General features: G+C 49.1%; 1 protein-coding gene across 14 annotated transcripts in view; it reads left to right on the forward strand.

The window, feature by feature from the left end:
- The window catches only part of LOC147116456 (retrovirus-related Pol polyprotein from transposon 17.6), a 614,807-nt gene that overhangs the window by 88,710 nt on the left and 502,208 nt on the right, over positions 1 to 23,889 (forward strand). For 6 of the 14 annotated variants that reach the window (XM_085991401.1, XM_085991398.1, XM_085991400.1 and 3 more), the window contains exon 3: positions 7,371 to 7,625. In XM_085991401.1, coding sequence (XP_085847527.1) covers positions 7,371 to 7,625 — 255 coding nt within the window. Of the gene's footprint in view, positions 1 to 3,436; positions 4,274 to 5,079; positions 5,138 to 7,370; positions 7,626 to 23,889 lie in introns of those variants that run through there. The other 8 variants (XM_085991405.1, XM_085991407.1, XM_085991406.1 and 5 more) reach the window with 4 other exon arrangements.

A 23,889-nucleotide genomic window follows, 5' to 3' on the forward strand; every position in this document is an offset into this window, starting at 1 on the left:
GGTGTAATCATGGAACTGGTAATTCTTGTCCTACATCACAACAGTGACTACACTTCAAAAAGTATTTCTTGGCTGTAAAGCGCTTTGAGATGTCTGGTGGTTGTGAAAGGTGCTATATAAATGAAAGTCTTTCTTTATTGTAATCATTATCTTGTGCCCCTGCCACTGCACCAAAATGGCTCTTATCACAAATGCCATCCTGTGTGACTGTGCAAAGGTTAACCATTCCTCCTCATCCTTCTCGACCTGTCTGCAGCCTTTGACATGGTTGACCACACCATCCTCCTCCAACGCCTCTCCGCTGTTGTCCAGCTGGGTAGGACTGCACTTGCCTGGTTCCATTCTTATCTATCTAATCGTAGCCAGAGAATCACCCGCTCTTGCATCGTTGCCTCTGGTGTCCCCCAAGGATCTATCCTTGGTCTCCTCCTATTTTTCATCTATATGCTGCCCCTCAGCGATATCATCCGAAAACACAGCGTCAGTTTCCACATGTACGCTGACAATACCCAGCTCTACCTCACCACCTCTCTTGACTCCCTCCACTGTCTCTAACTTGTCAGACTGCTTGTCCAACATCCAGTTCTGGACGAGCAGAAATTTCCTCGAACTAAATATTGGGAAGACCAAAGCCATTGGGGGTGATTTTCATTCAGAAGTCTGTAAGGAGGCGGGACTACAACTTTTGGGGTTGTCGTCCCGCCTCCATCGAGATGCGGCCAACCCACGCGATTTTAACTTGATTGATCTTGTTGAGCCTGCCCAGCGGGCTCAGCAGGCCAATTAAGGGCCACCCGGCAACAGGTGACATCACAGACTGAAATTTCATCTGTCAAGAGATTTTGACAGATGAAATATCAGTGTTTCACAGCTGTTTGAAGCTGTCAAACACTGACAGTCTTACTTCTAACCTGAGTCCTTCTACACAGACTCAGTTAGAAATCTCACCGGCACAGAAAGCTGCAGGATGTCACTTTTGACAGTTCGCAGCCATTCTGCTTTCTGCGCCAGTTAGATGATGGACTCCCGAAACCTAGAGGAAGGAAGGCTGAAAAGGTAAGTACAGGTAATTTAATCTTCTTTACACACTTTAGACACACCAAACACACTTACCTTTGCACACATGCACCCATCACTCACCTGAACACCGACATCTCGACCCCTCCAAGTCCTTCAACCCGATGGCCCGCCTTCTCTAACTTGGCGTGGTTTGGAACCGTCGGGAATCCCACACTTCAAGCTTTAAAATAGGGATTAGGCTAAAAACTGCCTGTTAACTACCTGTTAACAGGCAGTTAATTGGCACTAATCCCTTCCCGCCTCGGGTAGGCGGGTCCCAATGTGGGGCGGGTACCCGCCTCCTTTGAAACTTACATGGAGGCGAGTTGGGGGCGGGATGGTGTCGGGACCCCCGAATTCAGGACTTTAACCCCCCACACGCCTCCAATCCCGACTCCACGGGTCAATGAAAATCGACCCCATTGTCTTTGGTCCCTGTTACAAACTCCGTTCCCTAGCCACCGACTCCATCCCTCTCCCTGGCAACTGTCTGAGGCTGAACCAGTCTGTTCGCAACCTTGGTGTCATATTTGACTCCAAAATGAGCTTCTGATCACATGTCCGTGCCCCCACTAAGACTGCCTATTTCCACCCCCATAACATTGCCCGACTCCACCCCTGCTTCAGCTCATCTGCTGCTGAAACTCTCATCCATGCCTTTGTTACCTCTAGACTTGACTATTCCAATGTACTCCTGGCTGGCCTCTCACATGCTACCCTCCATAAATTTGAGGTTATCCAAAACTCTGCTGTCCGTGTCCTAACTCGCACCAAATCCCGTCCACCCATCACCCCTGTGCTTGCTGACCTACATTGGTTTGCGGTTAAGCAACACCTTGATTTAAAAATTCTCATCCTTGTTTTCAAATCCTTCCTTGGCCTCGCCCCTCCCTATCTCTGTAATCTCCTCCAACCCCACAACTTTCCGAGATATCTGCGCTCCTCTAATTCTGGCCTCTTGAGCATCCTCGATATTAATCGCTCCGCCATTGGTGGCCGTGCCTTCAGCTGCCAAGGCTCTAAGCTCTGGGATTCACTCCCTAAACCTTTCTGCCTGCCTAGCTCTCTTTCCTCCTTTAAGACACTCCTTAAAACCTACCCCTTTGACCAAACTAATGGTCATCTGCCCTATTATCTCCTTATGTGGCTCGGTATCAAATGTTGTTTTATAATACTCCTGTGAAGTGCCTTGGGACATTTTACTACGTTAAAAGCACTATATAAATATTAGTAGTTGCTGTTGTAGACAGGGACTGATAACCCAGACACAATAATGCAGCACTTTGCACACTTGTGTTGACATCATGCAGTTACGCAAAGGTACTATCTCATGCCACATCACAATGCCAACTAACTATAATCAGTATTGTATGTAAATTCAATAAATCTGTATACTAATAACCTGAGTGGTCTAAATGATAGGACAGGTGCTTATAGAATTAAGCCACAATAAAAAGGGGAAAGATAATCTCAGAACAAAGTGATTTTTCTAGTCATCAAATAGAAGCACAAAGCTAATTGGAATATTCTCTTATCTGCCAAACCTGCTTAGGTAGGCAGAAAACTAACATTCAAAATAAATGTCTCCTCCAGAATAAAAAGGACCGAATAAACTTCATCAAAAGTTAGAATGATGTAAAAAGGAAGGCCAAAGAAAAAGTTTGCCTGATTTAAAGAAATAAAGGTAGAATATGCTGGAAATACACTGCAGGACTACCAGCATCAGAAAGTCTGGCGGAGGCTTTACAATCCAATGTTAAACCATCCTTTCTGTTAATTACAGCATTTCCTCTTTTTCAGATTTCTGGCATTTGCATTTTTTAAATTTTTGCTGAAGTAGTGGGTGCGAGTAACCACCCCTAGGCAACTTACTAATCAGAATGAGCAGGCCCTAGAGGTCATTAGATAGGAATATTGTATTGACCCTTCATAAAATAATTTAGAATTAGGCAGCACATCAGGAAAAATTGGAGACAAAGAGCTTAGAAGTGGAATCTAGTGCAGCTGGCAGCCATTGTAAAGGTAAGTATATATTTGTGGTGTCAAAAAGCATAAAATCACTTTAATAAAACTTGCAGACCACACAGCAGCAAATTTAAGTGACCTGTTCTATAAAACTTAGATATAAAAGTAAGGTTATTAGCAATAGTATTCTCTGAAGAATTTGCAAATATTATAGGGATTACTTTTAGGAGACGAACACAGATGATAGTCCGCCATTGTGTATTAAAGGAGTAGAGGTGTAACTGAACCTTTGCACAGATCTCACCTGCCCTCTGATGACCATGGCCTTGGCAATGAAGATGATCTCTTTTCCAATTCTGTGCAATACAGCTGTCTAACTAATAGACATCTGTTTTTCTTTATATAAAAAAAGGTCCCTTTGGGCAGGTTTCTCCAGTCTTACAAAGAAAAGGATTTGACAGTCTGAAAAATATAACTGGTTTGAAGCATTGTTGCAGCACTACACCAAACTCATTTGTGATTTTTGTTGACATCTGGCACCAATTCAATTGAAGTTGAAAGAAGAATATATTGATTTTTATTCCATCTGTGTGGCTTGATGAGAATGAATGCAAGAGGAAGCCCAAAATTACTGTTTTCTTAAAAGGCAGTGCATTTTTTAAGTGCTTGTTAGTTACCAATACAGAGATCGTACTGATGTTACACGTAGCCGGTGAAAGGAATTCACCTGCAATGAGAAAAGGAAAAGATATTACAACATATTCGAGCCCAGATTTTCCAATGGGACACAATCCCCACTGAAAATGTGGTGGGACGGGACTTCTACCCAACTAACCATACCAGCACTAACCTCACTGACTGTGAGCTTCTGACAATGTAGAAGCCTCTCATTGTGAGCGGGAAATAATATGTTGCTGCAGGATTTAAATGCTTAAAGGGCCAGGTACACTGAAAGCTGACTTGGGAACAGAGACTAAAGATTTGTAGCTGGAAAGTGTCTTCATTCTGCTGGAGAGCACAGAACCCCCAGTTTCTCAAAGGTAGCAGTGGAAGTGCTGCTGGACCAAGTGATGAGCAGAAGGAATCCCTATTTGGGACAGAGTAGTGAAGATTCCCAATTAGTTCTACTCAGACCCAATGGAATGGGGAAGCCAGGGATTGAGTGCAAACGCCACCACCCTATACATGGCAACTCTACACATGATAAATCTGCCAGAAAATGTGGAATGACTTTACCAGGTCAGGCAAGGTAAGAGTAGTTATCAAAATTTTCTATGAATGAACTGCAATATGCATGTGTGCCACTTACAACCACAAAAGGATGAAAATGGGACAAAATATCACCATTATTTAGGGATTTTATCATGTTCTTCTATACAGATGCTAGAAGCATTAGGGACAAATTGGCATAACTACAGCTATGTGTTGCAACTGAAAATCCTGAACTGATGGTCCTCAGAGAAATGTGGCTGGGTTTTGTGACTGGGTCTGAGTTTAATATCCCTCAATATACATTGTTTAGAAAGGATAGGGTAGGTAGAGGGATGCAGTGGTGGGCACCTTTGTTAGGAAATAAATAAGAGGTGATACTACAAGTGGAGAAAATAATGGGAAAACAACCGGAGTTTTTCAGAAATAACAGAGTGCTTCTCGGTCTGTGTTGTAGACCACTAAACAGAGAGGCAAACTGATTTTCAGCTGTGTAATCAAATCAGTAACCTAGCTAATGAATAGAAGGTAGTGCTGATGGGAGATTTCAATTATCCACTTATAAGGTGGACAAATGAGGGGCAGGGACAAAAGATAGAAGCCCCCCCCCCCCAAAGAGGCATATAATGAAGTAGTCATTGATTGCTTCTTAATTCAGCATGTGATGACTAGCACAAGAGGGGATAATGTTGTGGATTTAGTGTTCAATAATGAGCCACAGCTGATGGGTGACCTAGAGGTGGGGCGCACCCTGCTAATTCAACCATTTCATTGCAAGATTTAAAAAAAATGGGGCTGTATAAAATTTAGGGATAATAATATGTTGGTGGCAATTTTTTTTTAAAGGCTCAATTTACAGAAATGAAGATTGACCTAGTGAGGGTTAATGGGAGAGTGGAACTGGGTAAGGATATTTGGAACTCAAAAATGGTATTTTCTTTAATATGGAAATCTCAAAAGGTTATGAAGTCTTGTATATCCCCCATGAAGAGAAAAAGATCATATAATGAGGAAAAGCTACAATAGCTTCATGGAGAATTAGCTTGGCAACTCACACTCAAAACAGGGGGTATTTCAAGGCTTATAAAATAACTAATAGTCATTCAGACAGAGAAAGGTATAAAAAGCAGTTAGAATTAACAAAAGAAGTGTAACATTAATCTGGAGAGGAGGATAGTGTAAAATAGCCAAAATCATGGGAAAACATTATTTGCTTGTTGGGGGTCAGCGGTTGGTTAGAGAACAAATAGAAGCATTGCAGGGTGTCTCTGGCAGAATTATAAATGATAATGACAAGGCAGACAAGTTAAATGGATATTTTGTGTCTGTTTTGAACTGAGAAGTTTGATCGGCTCCTTGAATAGGAAGTAAAAATGGAACTGAAATTGCTTGCACATTTCAAGAGAAATGGTGCAAGCTAAATTATAAGGTCTTAAGGTGGAAAGAAGGCCACGGCCAAATTTAATTTATCCTCGAGTATTGAAGGAAATAGCAGAGGTTGTGAGTGAATCTCCAGTAAATATTTTTGATAGATTCCCTTCTGTTTATTATATTTATTAGTGAAATGGAGCAAGGTGTAGAAAGTACAGTTATTTGCAATTTACAGATTATACTGAACTGTGTAGTAGAGTTAGGACCTTAGAAGAAGGAAACAGATTACAACTGGATTTGGATAGACTGGGAAAGAAGCTCCCAAGATTGGCAAATTACTTTCAATATGGTTAAGTCTGCAGTTATGCACAAAGTGAGCAGAATTCAGATATAGAGTATAGCAGGAGTGGGTTAAAGGTGACAGAAAGGGAGCGAGACTTGGCAATGATCATTGACTGCTTCCTTAAGGTTTAAGTGCAGTGTCAGGAAGCTGCAGGCAAAATGAAAAGGGTCCTGGGCTTTATTGCCTGACCTATTAACTACAAAGCTATGGATGCAATAACAGGCTTTGGTAAGACCTCAGCTGGAGTCTTGTGCACAACTTTAGTGTGCCCCCCCCATCAAGAAGGACATTTTGGCTTTAGAGAAGGGCAATGAGTGTCTGTGTTTGTTGAGCTATGAAGATAGGTTTCATCCCTTGGGTTTGGATTCACTGGAGAGGTATAAACTTGGAGGGAATTTTATTTGGGTATTTAAAATGATTAAGAACATCAATAATGTACAAGTGGATACATGGTTTGAGCTGTTTCGATTAGACAGAATTAGGGGCTGCCTATTTAAAATGAGAAAGTAGGGAGTGAGGGTGGATGTTCAGAAGGTTTATTTTTCTCCGGGTGATCAACCTGTGGATTCTGGAGGTGGCCGTGAGGACTGACCTTTTGCAGTCTTTCAACAAGGTATTAGACAAGTTTTTGGCAGAGGAAAGGTAAAAAGATTATTCTAATAATTGTGAGCATATGTAGAAAACCCCATCAATTATATTACAAGATATAACACCATTATTGTTATAAAACATCGTATCATCCTACTTATCTGTGAACAATACCACAGGACATTTATTATCAGAGGTACAATTCTGGCACGTCTGTTTTCAAAGTAAACCAGCACTTAGTGAGAGGAAGTCACTTCTGAAGTTTAGTTTAAAATTTTACTTTCTTAAATTGTTGAGGAGGTCAGTAACTGATTGACCATGACATAAATTTGCCTCCCTTACTGAGGACATGGGAGTTTAAAAGTGATTGATGCTCCATTACAAACTATTGCCAATTTGGTTATAGTGATTTTGTGCTTTGTTTTTTGTGCAACATAAGTACATTTTTGTCCAGTAAATTGAAAGCAATAATAAAACAAATGATTGAGTGGAATCCACTGTACATTAATACATTTTACTTCAGAACAATGAGATTTTTCCCTGAAGACAATTCTTAATTCCAAGGAAGAATCTAATTTCTATAGGATATTGTACAGTAGTTCTTAAAATGAGGTTTTTACTTTTTAGAATTTTCAGTCACTTTGAATTAATTTGGAGAATTTCAATGTAATTATAAGAAAATCAAAGTAAAAGCAAATGCAGTACACTACAAACCAACACAGATTACTGAAGACTTATTGCAAGAGTCCAGAACTGGAAAGAATTATAGGTTCTTGTTTGAGAGGCGACTGTTTTTATAGTGCTTTTTATGTTTTTGTATTCTCTTTTCAAATAGAGAACAAAGTATGTTATCCTTAAACCTGCCTGGGATGGTGCATTTGGAGTCGAGGAAAATTCGTTGTCAGCTTTTGTAGATGATTCAAAGGGATCTATTGACACCGACTTCCCTGACAAAGATCCAGCAAACGTACTGGAATGGTGGTTTTTAGACCCATCAACTCGAGTAGTAACAGAGGGAGTACTGCTTGAAGATGAAAAAAATGACAGAAGTAGCTGCATACCAACCATTGTGATCACACAAGCAGATGAGGTATGTGATAGACAATATCTGATGTAAAATTCACTGTTATCTGTGGTTATTTGTATGCAAGACACTAGTTAACATACTGCTCAGTTGTTACTTCTCATACAATGCAGTTTTATGTGCCTTTATTTTTATATTTAACAATGGCACATTTATAAAACACATGCCTTTCTCTATTGTTTCTTTAAATTGTATCTTGTGATTAAGGCACTTAAAAATACAAGAAATTTTGCTATATTTGCCCCAAATCTCCTTGGGGTTTCTGCCAGAAAGCGAATGGTTGCCAATTTCAGTATTTCCTGGTTGTTCTTCTAAGGGGCAAAACATCTGCCTGCCATTTGCAAGGCCAATCCCCTGCCCTTGATTTAAAAAAAAATAGATCTGCCTCCTCGGGATGTTGCGGGGTGAGGGGCGGGGTTGACGGATGGGTGGTGGGATATGGAGAGCTGGCTGGGCAAGCCCCACTTTTAATGGCAGGCAGGCACCAGATTTTCCAGCTGCACCGGGCAGGCATGTGTCACAGATGCACCTGTCGTGCCATAGGCACCTGCTGGCCCCATGTAAATGAGGTGTCCTGTTGTGCCCGCAAACTATTGAGGACAGCGCTGGAGGGCACAATGCCAGCATAACTGCCGGATTGCAGCCTGCAGATTTTTGGGGTTATAATATCTTATCTAGATTTTCTCCTAATCTCCAGCCATTTCAGTATATTGGTATTCCATCACTGTAGCAAAAACATAGATAATTCTTCTCCTGTAGTGCTTAATTTAATAGAATTACAAGTCTTTGCACTCTGCCAGGATGATGGTAAGAGTGGCTCTTAAGTAATGAGATTCCAATGATGAACCTGATGAGAAGTTTTACATTCCTCTGAAGACATTAATTTTCTTTGAGTAGTTTCCATTGTGCTACTGTTTTTTTAAAAAAAGATACAAGCATTTCATATCACTGCTGTCACTTTTTAAAGCATATTAAATGCAGATTGAATTCAATCTCCAGTGAGCTTAACCAGAAGAAATAAAAGGCTCCAACTTCATCTCCACACAACCTCAGTAGCTTTCAGCAGTGGTATTTCTGCTGGAAACTTGATGCAACTGGCTGTATTGTCTGTCTAATTAAAAGTTTTGTAGCCATGGGAGAATGATGTGACTGTAGTGCCCATTATCAATGCTCAGCAATTATTGTCTTCCTCATTGGGTAATTTTTTTCCTCCTTCCTAATTCTAATTGTTACTCACCAAATATATTGTCAAAAAATCTTTTTGCCTCAAATTTTTCTGTCCATAAATGCTGCCTGTACTGAACCATTACTACGCTGTACTATGTTTCTAATTTATACCTTAATCACATTGTAGATTTAAAAAAATCTCCCTAATAATATTGCAGCAAAATAATTCTCCCAGATACAGCTGTCACCACAGTTCCTCATGCACCTCACTACATAGCTCTAAAAATAAAGTTTAAAACATATTTTATTCATAAATAACTTTCCATTAAATAGCACCTTTCACATCCTCAGGACATCCCAAAGCACTTAACAGCCTTTGAATTGCTTTAAAAAAAAAGTGCAGTCTCTGTTGCGTAGGCAAATGTAGCAGCTAATTTGTACTCCGTCAGGTCCCACAAACAGCAATGAGATAAATGACCAGTTAATCTATTTTTGGTGGTATTGTTTGAGGGACTAATGTTGGCCAGGAAACTGGGAGAACTGCTCTGCTTTGATAGGACCCTGGGCTTTTTTATGTTCACCTTAACAGACAACTTGAGCCTTGGTTTAACATCTCATTCGAAAGACAGCACTTCTGACGATGCAGCACTCCTTTTAGTACTGCAAAATCTTCTGACTCGGACGGGAGGGTGCTACCACACTGACCCATTAAAAAAAATTAAATAATTCACAAAACAAATCTCAAAATCTGCCACCCTCCTTCCAACCTTTCCAACTTTCTCCTCCCACCCCCACCCCCCAAAAAAAATCAACAACCTCAAATCTAGATAGATTTTTTTTTCTATAGCAGATAGCACCACACCTGGCCTGTACCCTTATACTTCAGGGCCTGCTCCAACTTAGGCCTAATGTGGCGAATGCAGTAGCTTGTACATCAGACCAAATAAATCAGCAAGCTTATGCCTATATCCTCCGTTCTTTCTGGCTATTTCGTTCCCCCCTGCTCATCCCATCTCATGGATGTTCACTTGGTTCTGACTCCGGCTGCTCCCCACCAATGTTCCCTTTAAGCAGTGCGCATGCATGGCCACACTGTCATCTGCAAGGTACTGCGCAGGCCGCTTACAAGCTTTTCCATTTGAAATACCATGCATGTGCAGAAATTTAAAGGGATCGCGGCCTGTTTATACTTCAATAAACAGGCCGCGCATAACAAAGACAATTTAGATGGAACATTGCTTCCCCACTCTCCCACCCATTCCCTCATCTGGCTTTCCATGGTACCAAGTCTGTAGTATTGGCTTATGTGGCTCTGGTCCCTTTGTTAGAAATCACTGGACAAAATGCAGTTGTTGCAAATAACTGAAGAAAAATGATGCAGTTAGCAGAGATAGAAAGAAAGATTTGCATTTATATAGAGCCTTTCATGACCTCAGCACATCCCAAATGCTTTACAGCCAATTAAGTACTTTTGAAGTTTAGTCACTGTTGTAATATAGAAAGATCACTAATAGAGAAAACACAAGGACAACTGAGAGAGTAACGGGGAGAAAGTAGACAGTAACACACACAAAGAAAGTGATAAAAAGCAGAAAGTAATGCAAGCACAAGATTAGAATAACAGAGAAACAAAGAAAAACATGAGTATCGGAGACACAGTAAGAGATTAACTAAAAGAGAGAAAAATACATAATGAGGTGTCAGAGCACTATAGACATGGGACATGATGGAGGAGCTCTTTCAGAGGACTACAAACCTTTTGACGTAACAGTGTATGCTATGCATGTCCAAGGTGGATACATAAGCAGCAGTGTCAAGTTTTTCTCAAATCCTAAAGTGCTTGCCTCCCAGAAAACACACATTGCTCCACAAACAGCACCATTGGAGGCAGTCTGACTTGCAGGCCCAATGCCTATCTCCGAGTGGTCACAGTTTCCGCATCTGTCACAATGGATAAATGATACCCTTGACCGTCAAATGCAAAACGTCGATGAGAACAATGCAGTAAGAGCTCCGTGTCGGTAACAGACACCACAGTCCATATCCCAAACTAGCAATGAGAAATGCCATGGGAGAAAAGAAACTTGCATTAACTCACTAACATGAAACAGTATGTTGAAAAATCATTACAAAAACAATTTCAGTTATAATATATCCTCATTTATTTATTAGAGAGACTTCTACCCTACTGTTCAGATATACTGGACCTAGATGGGGGGAGGTGGTTACCTGGAGGCAGACTTTATTATTAATATCTGCTTTTCTTTTACTAATTGAAATACTAAACAGTTATAAAGTGAACCTTTAAATAGTAATTTATGATCCTGTCTTATATTTGTCATTGATGGCAGCTAATTTAACGTCTTCTCAATTTTTATTTAAAGATTGTAAAATATTTTGCTTAAGAAAATTATGCATAGTGTAATTCCGAGGTGCCTTTGCTGAAATAACTTAAATGGTGTCCACAAAATTAGTAGATTTGATGAGTAATTTTGTGTTACAGATTTCGTAACAAGTAAAAACGTGCTTCATCATTTTTATAAAGATCTGCTGTGCTTCAATATAATGGTTATTTCAGAAATTTATGGGCCTTACTTTTGTTTTTAGTTGGTATAATATAGCATGCAAGCAATTGGTTATCTTCAACATGATGATGCAGTGGCTGAATTCATTCTTTCTCTGACCGCTGAGCTGTTTTAGCAGTACCTATGCTATAATCTCACAGTAATTGTTGAAACATTAATGTGGTATTTTCCACATTCTTGCATGGCAGCTTACCATGGATGACGAATTAAGTCATTCAACAGAAGGTAACGTAAAAATGTAAATTAAATAAGTGAAGAATTGAAAATTAACTATCTGACCCTATTAAGAGTGACTTGGGTTTTGCAGAGAATGAGTGTAGGAAAATAATATGTAAAACCACTCTAATATGTAAAACATATTTTGGAGAAGTGGATCCTCAATTTTTCAGTACAGCAATTTGGTCAGAGAAAAGATGAAGTTATTAGAATTTCTGCTGGAGTTGCCTGATCTCCTGCAATAACTTTGGTGGAAAATCACCGGAAGCCCCAGAGAAACATTGTAAACGGCCATTTATGCACATTTATCCACCAAAGTTGTGGTGAGGGGTCAGAAGAACCCCCACGGAAATTACTGGATTCAAACTCCAAAAGATACCAAACCAACACTATTGAAATGCCTGGGCCAAAGTAGCCTAAAATATGCAATACCATTTTCAAAACGAAGAACCAAAGCAACTCATTAAAACTGACCACAGGATGGCTGGTATGGGAAATGGAAACATAATGTCACAGTACAAGTGCTCTTCTGCATGTAATTGTGCCATATTGATCTGGGAGTGCTCGATGCTGACACAAGCACTGACATCCTTCACCATGATGAACACAAACAGTTTTTAAAAAGCTAACATTCTGATGCCAAAAACTATTGCAATAGCTTATAAAACAGTCACTTTGACCTGCATTCCAGAAAGCCATAAAAATTAGTTCACAGTTAAACAGTAGTGTATTATCATAAATTATATGTTTATTATTATATCCTTATTCATGGCTGAAACTTTGAAGGAAGGTGGCTGGACAAAACTTAAATATTTTGTTAGGTTTTTTTGGTGGATGTCCCTTCAAAACTCAATCATTTTACCTGAGGAGTTTAACAGCCAGTTAAGTCTTGAACTGAGCCTGTCCCAATACAATGTTAGAAAGTCTTATTGTTAGTTTGAAAGTCTCCTTGGTAACAGGCTTGAGAGCACATGTAACATACAGTTTTCAGATATCTAAAGACCTCATAATTGGTTCAATTTCTATTTGTCTGACAGTTCCTTTTTTGAACTTGAGTAGCTAGTTTTCAAAATCCATGAAGTCCCAGTAACTCTCTTTATCTCTCCCAGTAACTCTTTACTAGGACAGACAAAACCCAATTCTAGTTAATATGGTGGCAGTTGGAAAATCTCCAGAGACGGGAGAAAGATTGAGGTAAATTTTAGTCTTCACCTCATGGGCGATAATCTGGAAGAGCGGATTAACTGCCTGTTCTAGAATCCGCCCAACTTTCATTCCATTGAAATGAATCGAATGAAAATCGCTGGATTCCATAACCGGTGGGTGATCGGTGGATTCCATTACAGATTGCCGTCTTTGCAATGAAAATGTACCCCACTGTATTTAAAAACCATTTAGAAAGGATTAGTTTAGTTCTTTAGAAATGACAGATTTTAGAAATGTGTGTTGAATCAAAGATGTTCCATTGTAATTGTTATATTACTGTTGGATTATTTGCGTGTTCATTGTTAAATTTACTTCATATTTTAAACTTTAAATGAGGTTTGATGTGATGCTCTACTGCTTTCGAAAACTGAAGTGAGATTTTATGGAGGCAGAAGATAGTCCAGCAATGTGGTTGATTCTTAACTGCCCTCTGAAATGGCCTAGCAAGCCACGCAGTTGTAAAAAACCGCTATGAAAAACAATAAGAATAAAAGTGGACGGACCATCCGGCATCGACCTCGGCACCGGCTACGGACACGACAATGGCACGCCCAACCCAGTCGACCCTGCAAAGACCTCCTCGCCAACATCTGGGGACTTGTGCCAAAATTGGGAGAGCTGTCCCACAGACTAGTCAAGCAACAGCCTGACATAGTCATACTCACAGAATCATACTTTTCAGCCAATGTCCCAAACTCCTCCATCACCATCCCTGGGTATGTCCTGTCCCACCGGCAGGACAGACCAACCAAGGGTGGCGGCACAGTGGTATACAGTCGGGAAGGAGTGGCCCTGGGAGTCCTCAACATTGACTCTGGACCCCATGAAGTCTCATGGCTTCAAGTCAAGCATGGGCAAGGAAACCTCCTGCTGATTACCACCAACCACCCTCCCTCAGCTGATGAACCAGTATTCCTCCATGTTGAATGCCACTTGGAAGAAGCAATGAGAGTAGCAAGAGCACAGAATGTATTCTGGGTGGGGACTTCAATGTCCATCACCAAGAGTGGCTTGGTAGCACCACTACTGACCGAGCTGGCTGAGTCCTGAAGGACATAGCTGCCAGTCTGGGCTTGCGACAGGTGGTGAGAGAGCCAACACGAGGGAAAAACCTACTTGACCTCGTCCTCCCCAATCTACCTGTCGCGGATGCATCTGTCCATGACAGCATTGGTAGCGGCGACCACGGTACAATCATTGTGGAGACGAATGTAGTGTCCACGCCTTAATAATACACGGACTGCAGGAGAACAATAAAACAGGTATTTACTGAACAGAGGGTACTCTTTTATTTGGACCCAAAAAAAACCAATTCGACTGTAAATAAACAAAAGTTCAACTAAAGCTTAACAAATCAAATTAAAATTTGGTTTTCCGTGTTGATGATGCACTCCAGTCCCCGCGGCGCCCACCGGTCGCGGAAATACTCAAGCGCACTGGCGGACACCGCGTGCTCCATCTCCAGGGCCACCCGGGCGCGAACATGGCCGCGGAAGAGATGCAGGCAATCCGGCTGGACGACCCCCTCGACCGCCCGCTGCCTGGACCAATTGATGGCTCTTTTAGCCAGGCCCAGGAGCAGGCCCACAAGGAGGTCCTCCAACCTGTCCGCTCCCCTCCGCACCGGGTGACCGTAGATCAAGAGCGTGGGACTGAAGTGCAACCAAAAATCGAGGAGCAGCCCCTTCAAGTAGTGAAAGAGGGGCTGCAACCTCTCACAATCCATATAAACGTGAAACACGGACTCCTCCAGGCCGCAAAAAATGCAGGCGGCCTGGGAGTCCGTGAACCTACTTAAAACCTTATTGCACGGGACCGCTCCGTGCAACACCCTCCAGGCCAAGTCCCCGATGGAACAAGGGAGGACTCCCGCATAGAGAGCCCTCCATTGGGGACCTCCGCTACTGCCGGTCGGCAAAACGCCACGCCAAGGCGTGTCCGGACGGTAGACGAAGATGGCAAAGTGGAGAGTGTGCAGGAGCAGCCCGTACAGGAAACCCCTCCGCGCGGAATGAAAAGGCACGGAGGGTATTTCCTCGAGACGGCTCAAGTTGTGAGGCGCCGGTTCCCGAGGGGAGTTTCGGGGCCGGGCGCCGATGAGGAATTCCGTCCGAACGGGGGTAAGCTCGGACGGGATCGCCCCACGTGCTTGAGCCGCCTCGATACACCTAGTGGAGTCAGGGCCCAGTGCCGCTTTTACCGATTCGATGGTTTCGACCGCGAGCTGGACATTGGCCCAGGACAGGCGCCGCGCCAGCTCCTCCGGCGCCATCCAGCCCGCTCCTCCGCCATCGAGCAGGTCCCCGACTCTGGTCACCTTGCCAGCCACAGCCCTACCCTCCGCCAGCCGCCCGAACCCGTGTTCGTGGAGGTGCGGATTCCTGAACAGCGGCTCCCGAAGGAGAGCCGCCGCTCCTGACGGGGGAGAGCTCCGTCTGGAAGCGACATAGTTCCAAACCCATAGTAGTTCCTGGTAGAAGACAGGCAGCTCCCGCAGGCCGGCACGCCTGCTGCCCACTTTCGCAAACAGGAGCTGCGTGTCGTAATTGAGGCCATGCAGCTGGCGGAAGAAAAACGTCGCCAGCGCACACCATCTCGGAGGATTCTCGACATACAGGTATCTCTGCAGCGTCTGAAGATGGAAAGTCGCAGCCTGGGTGCGAAGGCACACCAGCGCCTGACCGCCCTCCCTAAGCGGGAGACACAGAACCGCGGCAGAGACCCAGTGCTTCCTTTTGTCCCAGAAGAAGTCGATGAGCTTCTTCTGAATCTTGGCGACAAACGCAGGGGGAGGGATCAAAGTGACCAACCGGTACCACAACATGGCGGCCACCAGCTGGTTTATGACCAGCGCTCGACCCCTGTAGGACAACACTCGGAGCAGTCCTGTCCAGCGTCCTAGGCGAGCGGTGACTTTGGCCTCCAGCTCTTGCCAGTTCGCCGGCCAAGCGTCCTCGGCAGGGCTAAGGTAGACTCCCAAATAGAGGAGGTGCGTGGTGCTCCAGGCGAAAGGCCTGAACTCCTCCGGCAGGGAGTCCACCCGCCACTGACCCACCAGGAGTCCGGAACATTTCTCCCAGTTGATCTTGGCGGAGGATGCGTCCGAGTAAATCTGCTGGCATTCCCGCATCCTCCGCAAGTCAGCGGGATCCGTGACCGTGAGGAGCACGTCATCGGCGTAAGCCGAGAGGACCACCTCCACGCCCGGCCCTTGCAGAGCCAGTCCCGTCAACCTCTTCCGCAAGAGGCGCAGGAAAGGCTCCACGCAAATGGCATATAACTGACCGGACATGGGGCATCCCTGACGCACCCCCCTCCCGAAGCGAAGGGGCGCCGTCAAGGACCCGTTAACTTTAATCAGACACTCCGCGGCGGCGTACAGAAGTCGGATCCGGGCGACGAAATGCGTCCCGAACCCGAATGCGCGCAGAGTCCCGAAGAGATACTCGTGATCCACCCTGTCGAACGCCTTCTCCTGATCCAGGGAAAGGAAGGCGACCGACAGACCAGCCCTCTGGGAGTGGTGGACCAGGTCCCGGACCAGATGGATGTTATCGTGGATGGTCCGGCCCGGGACCGTGTAGGACTGGTCGGGGTGGATCATGTGGCCAGCACGGTGCCAAGGCGAGCAGACATGGCCCTGGCAAAGATTTTATAGTCCGTGCTGAGGAGGGAGACCGGGCGCCAGTTCTTAAGGAGGCGGAGATCGCCCTTCTTAGGCAGCAGGACAATGACCGCCCTGCGCCAAGAGAGGGGCATCTCCCCGGTCGCCAAACTTTCCCCCAGGACCCGCGCGTAGTCGCCCCCCAAGACGTCCCAGAACGCCCTGTGGAACTCCACGGTCAGCCCGTCCAGCCCCGGGGACTTTCCCCCAGAGAGCTGGCGGAGGGCGCCGGTCAGCTCCGCCAGACTTAGCGGAGCATCCAATTTTTCGGCACCCTCCGGGCCAACCTTCGTCAGGTCCTCCCACAAAACTCTGCGCGCATCCTCGCTGGACGGATCCGGAGAGAACAGAGCCCCGTAATAGGCACGGGTCTCCGCGCTGATTCCCTCCGGATCCAAGACCAGAGATCCGTCGTCGGCCAGCAGCCCCAAGAGCTGCTTACGGACCCCCCGTCTTTTTTCCAGCGAGTAGAAGAAGGGGGAGCCGCGGTCCAGGTCCCGCAGGAGCTGGATCCGCGACCTCACGTACGCGCCTCGGGACCCGACGAGCTGCAGGTCCTTCAGCGCGCCCTTCTTCTCTTCGTACACCTTCCGCAGGGCCGGGTCCTCGACGACCTGACCGAGACGGGACTCCAGGTCGAGCACCTCCTTCTCCAACCGCCCGACCCGGGCCTCCCGCCTCTTGGTCGACCCCTTCGCGTACTCCTGACAGAAGAGAAGGATGTGAGCCTTGCCCACATCCCACCATAGCCTCAAGGAGGGGAAGCCCCCTTGCTTCCTTCTCCAGTCGGCCCAGAATCGACGAAACGAATCCCGGAACCGTGCGTCCTCCAGCAGCAGGTTGTTAAAATGCCAGTACACGGACCCCCCCCTGCGCGCGCAGCGGAGCGAGCTCCGCCCACACCAGGTGGTGCTCCGTGCACGGCACCGGCCGCATGGAAGCTGCCGGAACGCAGGCGACGAACGCCCGGGAAATGTAGAGGCGGTCGATTCTGGACCTTCCTCCCCCAGACCTCACGCTAGTGAAGGCGCTGGAGTCGGGGTGGAGATTTCGCCAGACGTCCACCAAGTCGAAGGACCCAACCAGGTCCCTCAACTTCTCCATCGCCGCCGGGCTTCGCGGGGGACCCGAACGGTCCCTCGCCTCGAGGGTGCAGTTAAAATCCCCCCCGAGGATGACGCACTCGCCCACGTCGATGGAGCCCAAGAGAGCGGACACTTCTTCGAAGAAGCGCACTTGCTGCGCACTGGTCTGAGGGGCGTACACGTTCACTAGATGGAGCGGCACGCCCCCCAGGCGAACAGTGACATGGAGCAAGCGGCCCGGCACGTGCTCCTTGACCCCCAAGATCTCCGGCTGAAAATGCGGGGCCAGCAAGATAGCCACCCCGCTGGAATTGTTGGAGAGGTGACTCATGCTGACCCCTCCTTGCCACTCCAGGAGCCACGTGGCTTCGTCTCCCGGAACGGTGTGGGTTTCTTGCAGGAAGCACACCGCATACTTCCCGTCCCGAAGGACCGAGAAGTTATTGAATCTGCGGCGCGCCTCCCTGCTGCCGTTGATGTTGAGGCTGGCTATGGTTATCTTCATGTCAGAAGCATAGTGCAACCTCTACCTACACCTAACGGGGCGAGGAAGCGCAGCCGCTGGTCCGCCGCCACTTCCTCAGCAGCCCAGTGAGAAACGTTGTGAGCCGACGCAGCTCGAGCGGGTTCACACCCTCGTCCGCGCCCAAGATCTTAACGGCGGCGCGGACGGAATCGATGAGCAGCGCCAGCTCCGACCACCTGTCGAGGGCCAGCCGGACCTTATTGCGCTGACCCAGGCACGTGGCCATAAAATCCCGGAGTTCCCTTACGGAAATGAGGGGAGACTCGGCAAGGGGCACGAGGTCATCCATCGCCACGTCGGCGCTGGAGTCCGAATCGTCCTCCGTGCCCATCACCGAGTCCCCATCCTCCTCCAGGGGGTCGTCACCAGCGGCCGACCCGTCCGCCGCGCAGTGCGAAGCGAACGACTCGGCCGCGCCAGCCAGCCCCGCCTCCGCCCGGATCCCACCCCCAGGATCGGCGGCAGAGGATTTCTCCCTGGGCTCCTCTAGGGATGCTGGGCCAGAAGACGGCGGCGGTTCAGAGCTCCCCTCCGCCTCAGACGCCGGAACGACCGGAGAAACCGGGGAGAGAACAATTTCCAGCTCCTCCAGTACGTCCGGCACCAGAGACGCAGCCAGGGGGCCATCCTCCTCCCCGCCACCAACCTCCGACCCAGCGGACGGGGGGTTTTGAATTAAAAGCTCTACCAGGACGAGCATCCCCTGGGAGACGTCCGGGTCGCATTGGGCGAGCTCATTATCCTCGAGCTCGCCCGACCCAGCCCCCAGGCTGCCCGACCCGGCGAGGGGTAACGACACCGATAAAAGGTCAACTTCAATTACTGCCGCGGGTTGTTCCGCAACCCCCCCCACGGGCAGGGTCTCATCCCCATCCCCGGGAGGCACGTGCTGGACAGACACATCTGCCTCAGCCTCCCGAGGGACAGGCGACCCCTGCCGATCGCTGGTGATGACGACAGCGCTGGGGGGGCGGGGGGGCGCAGTACCCGCGGCGGGCGACGACTCCCCCTGCTCGGAGGGACCTTCCTCCTCCCGGTCCTCATCTTCATCCAGGGGGTCGCGCCTTCTTTTTAGCACGGAGGGAGCGAGGGAGACCTCCATGTCTGCAAAGGCCTCCTCCTCGACTCCCTCCGGCGGAGCAGGTTTGTCGGGTTCCTCGGGCCCGAGCCCGGCCGCAGGTATTGGCATTACCGCTGCGGCGGTTGCGGCCACAGGCTCGGGCACGGGGCCCCTCCCGCTCACATCTGCCCTGATCAACTCCGCGAGGAGCGCGGGTGTAAGGGGCTCAAGGGGCAAGGGCTCACCATCCACGGGGGGGCCTGCCCCAAGGTGCTTCTTTTTTCCCCGCGCCTTCTTTCCGGCCGGACATGCTCCCTCCCCCCCGCCGGAGGCCTTGGTGGCATCGGCCCCCGACGTCAACCGCGCATCAGACGTACTTGACGCGCGGGCAGATCCGGGGGGAAGGGCGGCGGCGGCGGCGCCAGCCTCGGCCGCACGAGATGATCCGACGGCCTTGGAGGCAGGGCAGTTCCTCCTGATGTGCCCCACCTCCCTGCAGGCATGGCACCTCACACCGTCCGACGTCCAAAAGGCGCGGTAGGCGGTCCCCTCGTGGAGGACGACGAACGCCCCTTCAGTGTCCTCCTCCCGCGCCAGCTGGATAAACAGCTGGCGCCGGAAGGAGAAGACGTGGCGAAGGCTGGCCTCCCGGAAGCTGAGCGGGATGGGCGTGATCCCCGACCTCACCTCCCCAAGTTGTCGCAAATGGGGAAGGAGGAGCTCACCAGGAACATAGGGCGGGACGTTGGAAATAATGATCCTCTGCGCGGTGGCCTCGAGAGGATCCACCGGCAGGAAGGTCCCGCCCACGGTGAGCCCCTTGGCGACAGCCAGGGACACCGCCCGCTCCGACCCCAGGAAGAACACAGCCTTCCCATACATTTTCGAGGCCGCGACGATGGCTGAGGGGCCGACAACCCCAGCCATGGCCTTGACGCAGGCCTCGATGGTCATAGTGGGGTGAGTGTAGCTCTTCACCCCAAGCTTTTTTGTTATTAATCGAAAAGGTGACGGGGCAGCAGGAACAGCGGGAGCAGCTGTGGCTGTGGCTACCACTCTCGCATAGGTCCCGGCTGGCCCCGCCACCGGCGAAGATGCAGTCGCCATTCTGGGGTGCTTTTTTTAAGGGCTACACTCACCCCAAGTCACAGGCCTGAAGGTGTTAATGGCCTCGGTGTATATATATATATATATTTTTTGTCCTCTATTGAGCAGAGGGAGCTGATTAAAATGAGGACACACCTCTCTCCTTATTGATTTAAATTGGGAGAGGAGCCCTCGCCCCTCTGCTCAATTGGCAATTAATAAAATAGATGAAACTAAGGTGCCTTAGAAAGACAGGCAGAGAGAGACAAAGAGAGAGAGAGAGAGGTGGGGGGGTGGGAAGGAGGGAGGCCGCAAAGGGCAGTGTTGCCACTCAGGATGGTGGGTGGGTGTAGGCAGGGTTGCACTCTCCGATGGAAAAAGTCTTTGGTGATGGTGGTCTTCTGGCAGGGGGAGAAGACGTCTTCACCTGGAAAAGCTGGAGAAGCCCAGGCTTAGTCCTGCAACAGGTCTTAACGATGTAATTAAATTAAATTAAGGACTTCACCTTGGGCAGCTCCAAGCTCTCCCAGGGCAGGCAATAGAAGGGATGCTAATTAGTGGTGTGTGTGGCCTAGCTTTTAACAAGAGCACACACACACACTACACCCCTTGATGATCCGGCCTTGCTTCTTCTTTTCTCCCCCCACCTAAAATACAAAGTCTTGGGAGAGTGCCCCAAATAACACCCACCTGTAGATGTTCCGGATGAAGTTTTCTTCCCTCCTTTCAAGCAGTTGGTTTCTCTCCCCTCTCTCCCTCTCCTGAAGTGGAGGCCAAATTGGGGAGGCAGTGATGGAAAGGCCTCTCCCCTGGTTGATGTTGATGTAGGCCTCCTTTCTCCTTTTCCTCCTCTGTCCTCTCTCTCCAGGCACCTCAGTTGATGTAATGATGGTGGAGTTGGTGGTGGTGGTCCAACGTTCTCCTCCTCTTCCTGGTCAGGGGACCACCACTTTAATCCACTCTCCAAAGTCTGGCTGCTCCCTCTGCTCGTGCTTGCAGCTGAACAGAGGGTACTCTTTTATTTGGACCAAAAAAAAAACAAAAAAAAAAAAACCCAATTCGACTGTAAATAAACAAAAGTTCAACTAAAGCTTAACAAATCAAATTAAAATTTGGTTTTCCGTGTTGATGATGCACTCCAGTCCCCGCGGCGCCCACCGGTCACGGAAATACTCAAGCGCACCGGCGGACACCGCGTGCTCCATCTCCAGGGCCACCCGGGCGCGAACATGGCCGCGGAAGAGATGCAGGCAATCCGGCCGGACGACCCCCTCGACCGCCCGCTGCCTGGACCAATTGATGGCTCTTTTAGCCAGGCCCAGGAGCAGGCCCACAAGGAGGTCCTCCAACCTGTCCGCTCCCCTCCGCACCGGGTGACCGTAGATCAAGAGCGTGGGACTGAAGTGCAACCAAAAATCGAGGAGCAGCCCCTTCAAGTAGTGAAAGAGGGGCTGCAACCTCTCACAATCCATATAAACGTGAAACACGGACTCCTCCAGGCCGCAAAAAATGCAGGCGGCCTGGGAGTCCGTGAACCTACTTAAAACCTTATTGCACGGGACCGCTCCATGCAACACCCTCCAGGCCAAGTCCCCGATGGAACAAGGGAGGACTCCCGCATAGAGAGCCCTCCATTGGGGACCTCCGCTACCGCCGGTCGGCAAAACGCCACGCCAAGGCGTGTCCGGACGGTAGACGAAGATGGCAAAGTGGAGAGTGTGCAGGAGCAGCCCATACAGGAAACCCCTCCGCGCGGAATGAAAAGGCACGGAGGGTATTTCCTCGAGACGGCTCAAGTTGTGAGGCGCCGGTTCCCGAGGGGAGTTTCGGGGCCGGGCGCCGATGAGGAATTCCGTCCGAACGGGGGTAAGCTCGGACGGGATCGCCCCACGTGCTTGAGCCGCCTCGATACACCTAGTGGAGTCGGGGCCCAGTGCCGCTTTTACCGATTCGATGGTTTCGACCGCAAGCTGGACGTTGGCCCAGGACAGGCGCCGCGCCAGCTCCTCCGGCGCCATCCAGCCCGCTCCTCCGCCATCGAGCAGGTCCCCGACTCTGGTCACCTTGCCAGCCACAGCCCTACCCTCCGCCAGCCGCCCGAACCCGTGTTTGTGGAGGTGCGGATTCCTGAGCAGCGGCTCCCGAAGGAGAGCCGCCGCTCCTGACGGGGGAGAGCTCCGCCTGGAAGTGACGTAGTTCCAAACCCATAGTAGTTCCTGGTAGAAGACAGGCAGCTCCCGCAGGCCGGCACGCCTGCTGCCCACTTTCGCAAACAGGAGCTGCGTGTCGTAATTGAGGCCATGCAGCTGGCGGAAGAAAAACGTCGCCAGCGCACACCATCTCGGAGGATTCTCGACGTACAGGTATCTCTGCAGCGTCTGAAGACGGAAAGTCGCAGCCTGGGTGCGAAGGCACACCAGCGCCTGACCGCCCTCCCTAAGCGGGAGACACAGAACCGCGGCAGAGACCCAGTGCTTCCTTTTGTCCCAGAAGAAGTCGATGAGCTTCTTCTGAATCTTGGCGACAAACGCAGGGGGAGGGATCAAAGTGACCAACCGGTACCACAACATGGCGGCCACCAGCTGGTTTATGACCAGCGCTCGACCCCTGTAGGACAACACTCGGAGCAGTCCTGTCCAGCGTCCTAGGCGAGCGGTGACTTTGGCCTCCAGCTCTTGCCAGTTCGCCGGCCAAGCGTCCTCGGCAGGGCTAAGGTAGACTCCCAAATAGAGGAGGTGCGTGGTGCTCCAGGCGAAAGGCCTGAACTCCTCCGGCAGGGAGTCCAGCCGCCACTGACCCACCAGGAGTCCGGAACATTTCTCCCAGTTGATCTTGGCGGAGGATGCGTCCGAGTAAATCTGCTGGCATTCCCGCATCCTCCGCAAGTCAGCGGGATCCGTGACCGTGAGGAGCACGTCATCGGCGTAAGCCGAGAGGACCACCTCCACGCCCGGCCCTTGCAGAGCCAGTCCCGTCAACCTTTTCCGCAAGAGGCGCAGGAAAGGCTCCACGCAAATGGCATATAACTGACCGGACATGGGGCATCCCTGACGCACCCCCCTCCCGAAGCGAAGGGGCGCCGTCAAGGACCCGTTAACTTTAATCAGACACTCCGCGGCGGCGTACAGAAGTCGGATCCGGGCGACGAAATGCGTCCCGAACCCGAATGCGCGCAGAGCCCCGAAGAGATACTCGTGATCCACCCTGTCGAACGCCTTCTCCTGATCCAGGGAAAGGAAGGCGACCGACAGACCAGCCCTCTGGGAGTGGTGGACCAGGTCCCGGACCAGATGGATGTTATCGTGGATGGTCCGGCCCGGGACCGTGTAGGACTGGTCGGGGTGGATCATGTGGGCCAGCACGGTGCCAAGGCGAGCAGACATGGCCCTGGCAAAGATTTTATAGTCCGTGCTGAGGAGGGAGACCGGGCGCCAGTTCTTAAGGAGGCGGAGATCGCCCTTCTTAGGCAGCAGGACAATGACCGCCCTGCGCCAAGAGAGGGGCATCTCCCCGGTCGCCAAACTTTCCCCCAGGACCCGCGCGTAGTCGCCCCCCAAGACGTCCCAGAACGCCCTGTGGAACTCCACGGTCAGCCCGTCCAGCCCCGGGGACTTTCCCCTAGAGAGCTGGCGGAGGGCGCCGGTCAGCTCCGCCAGACTTAGCGGAGCGTCCAAT

This window comes from Somniosus microcephalus, chromosome 6, assembly GCF_052327205.1.
Source record: "Somniosus microcephalus isolate GS21.2 chromosome 6, FLI_Smic_1.0, whole genome shotgun sequence".
NCBI lineage: Eukaryota > Metazoa > Chordata > Chondrichthyes > Squaliformes > Somniosidae > Somniosus > Somniosus microcephalus.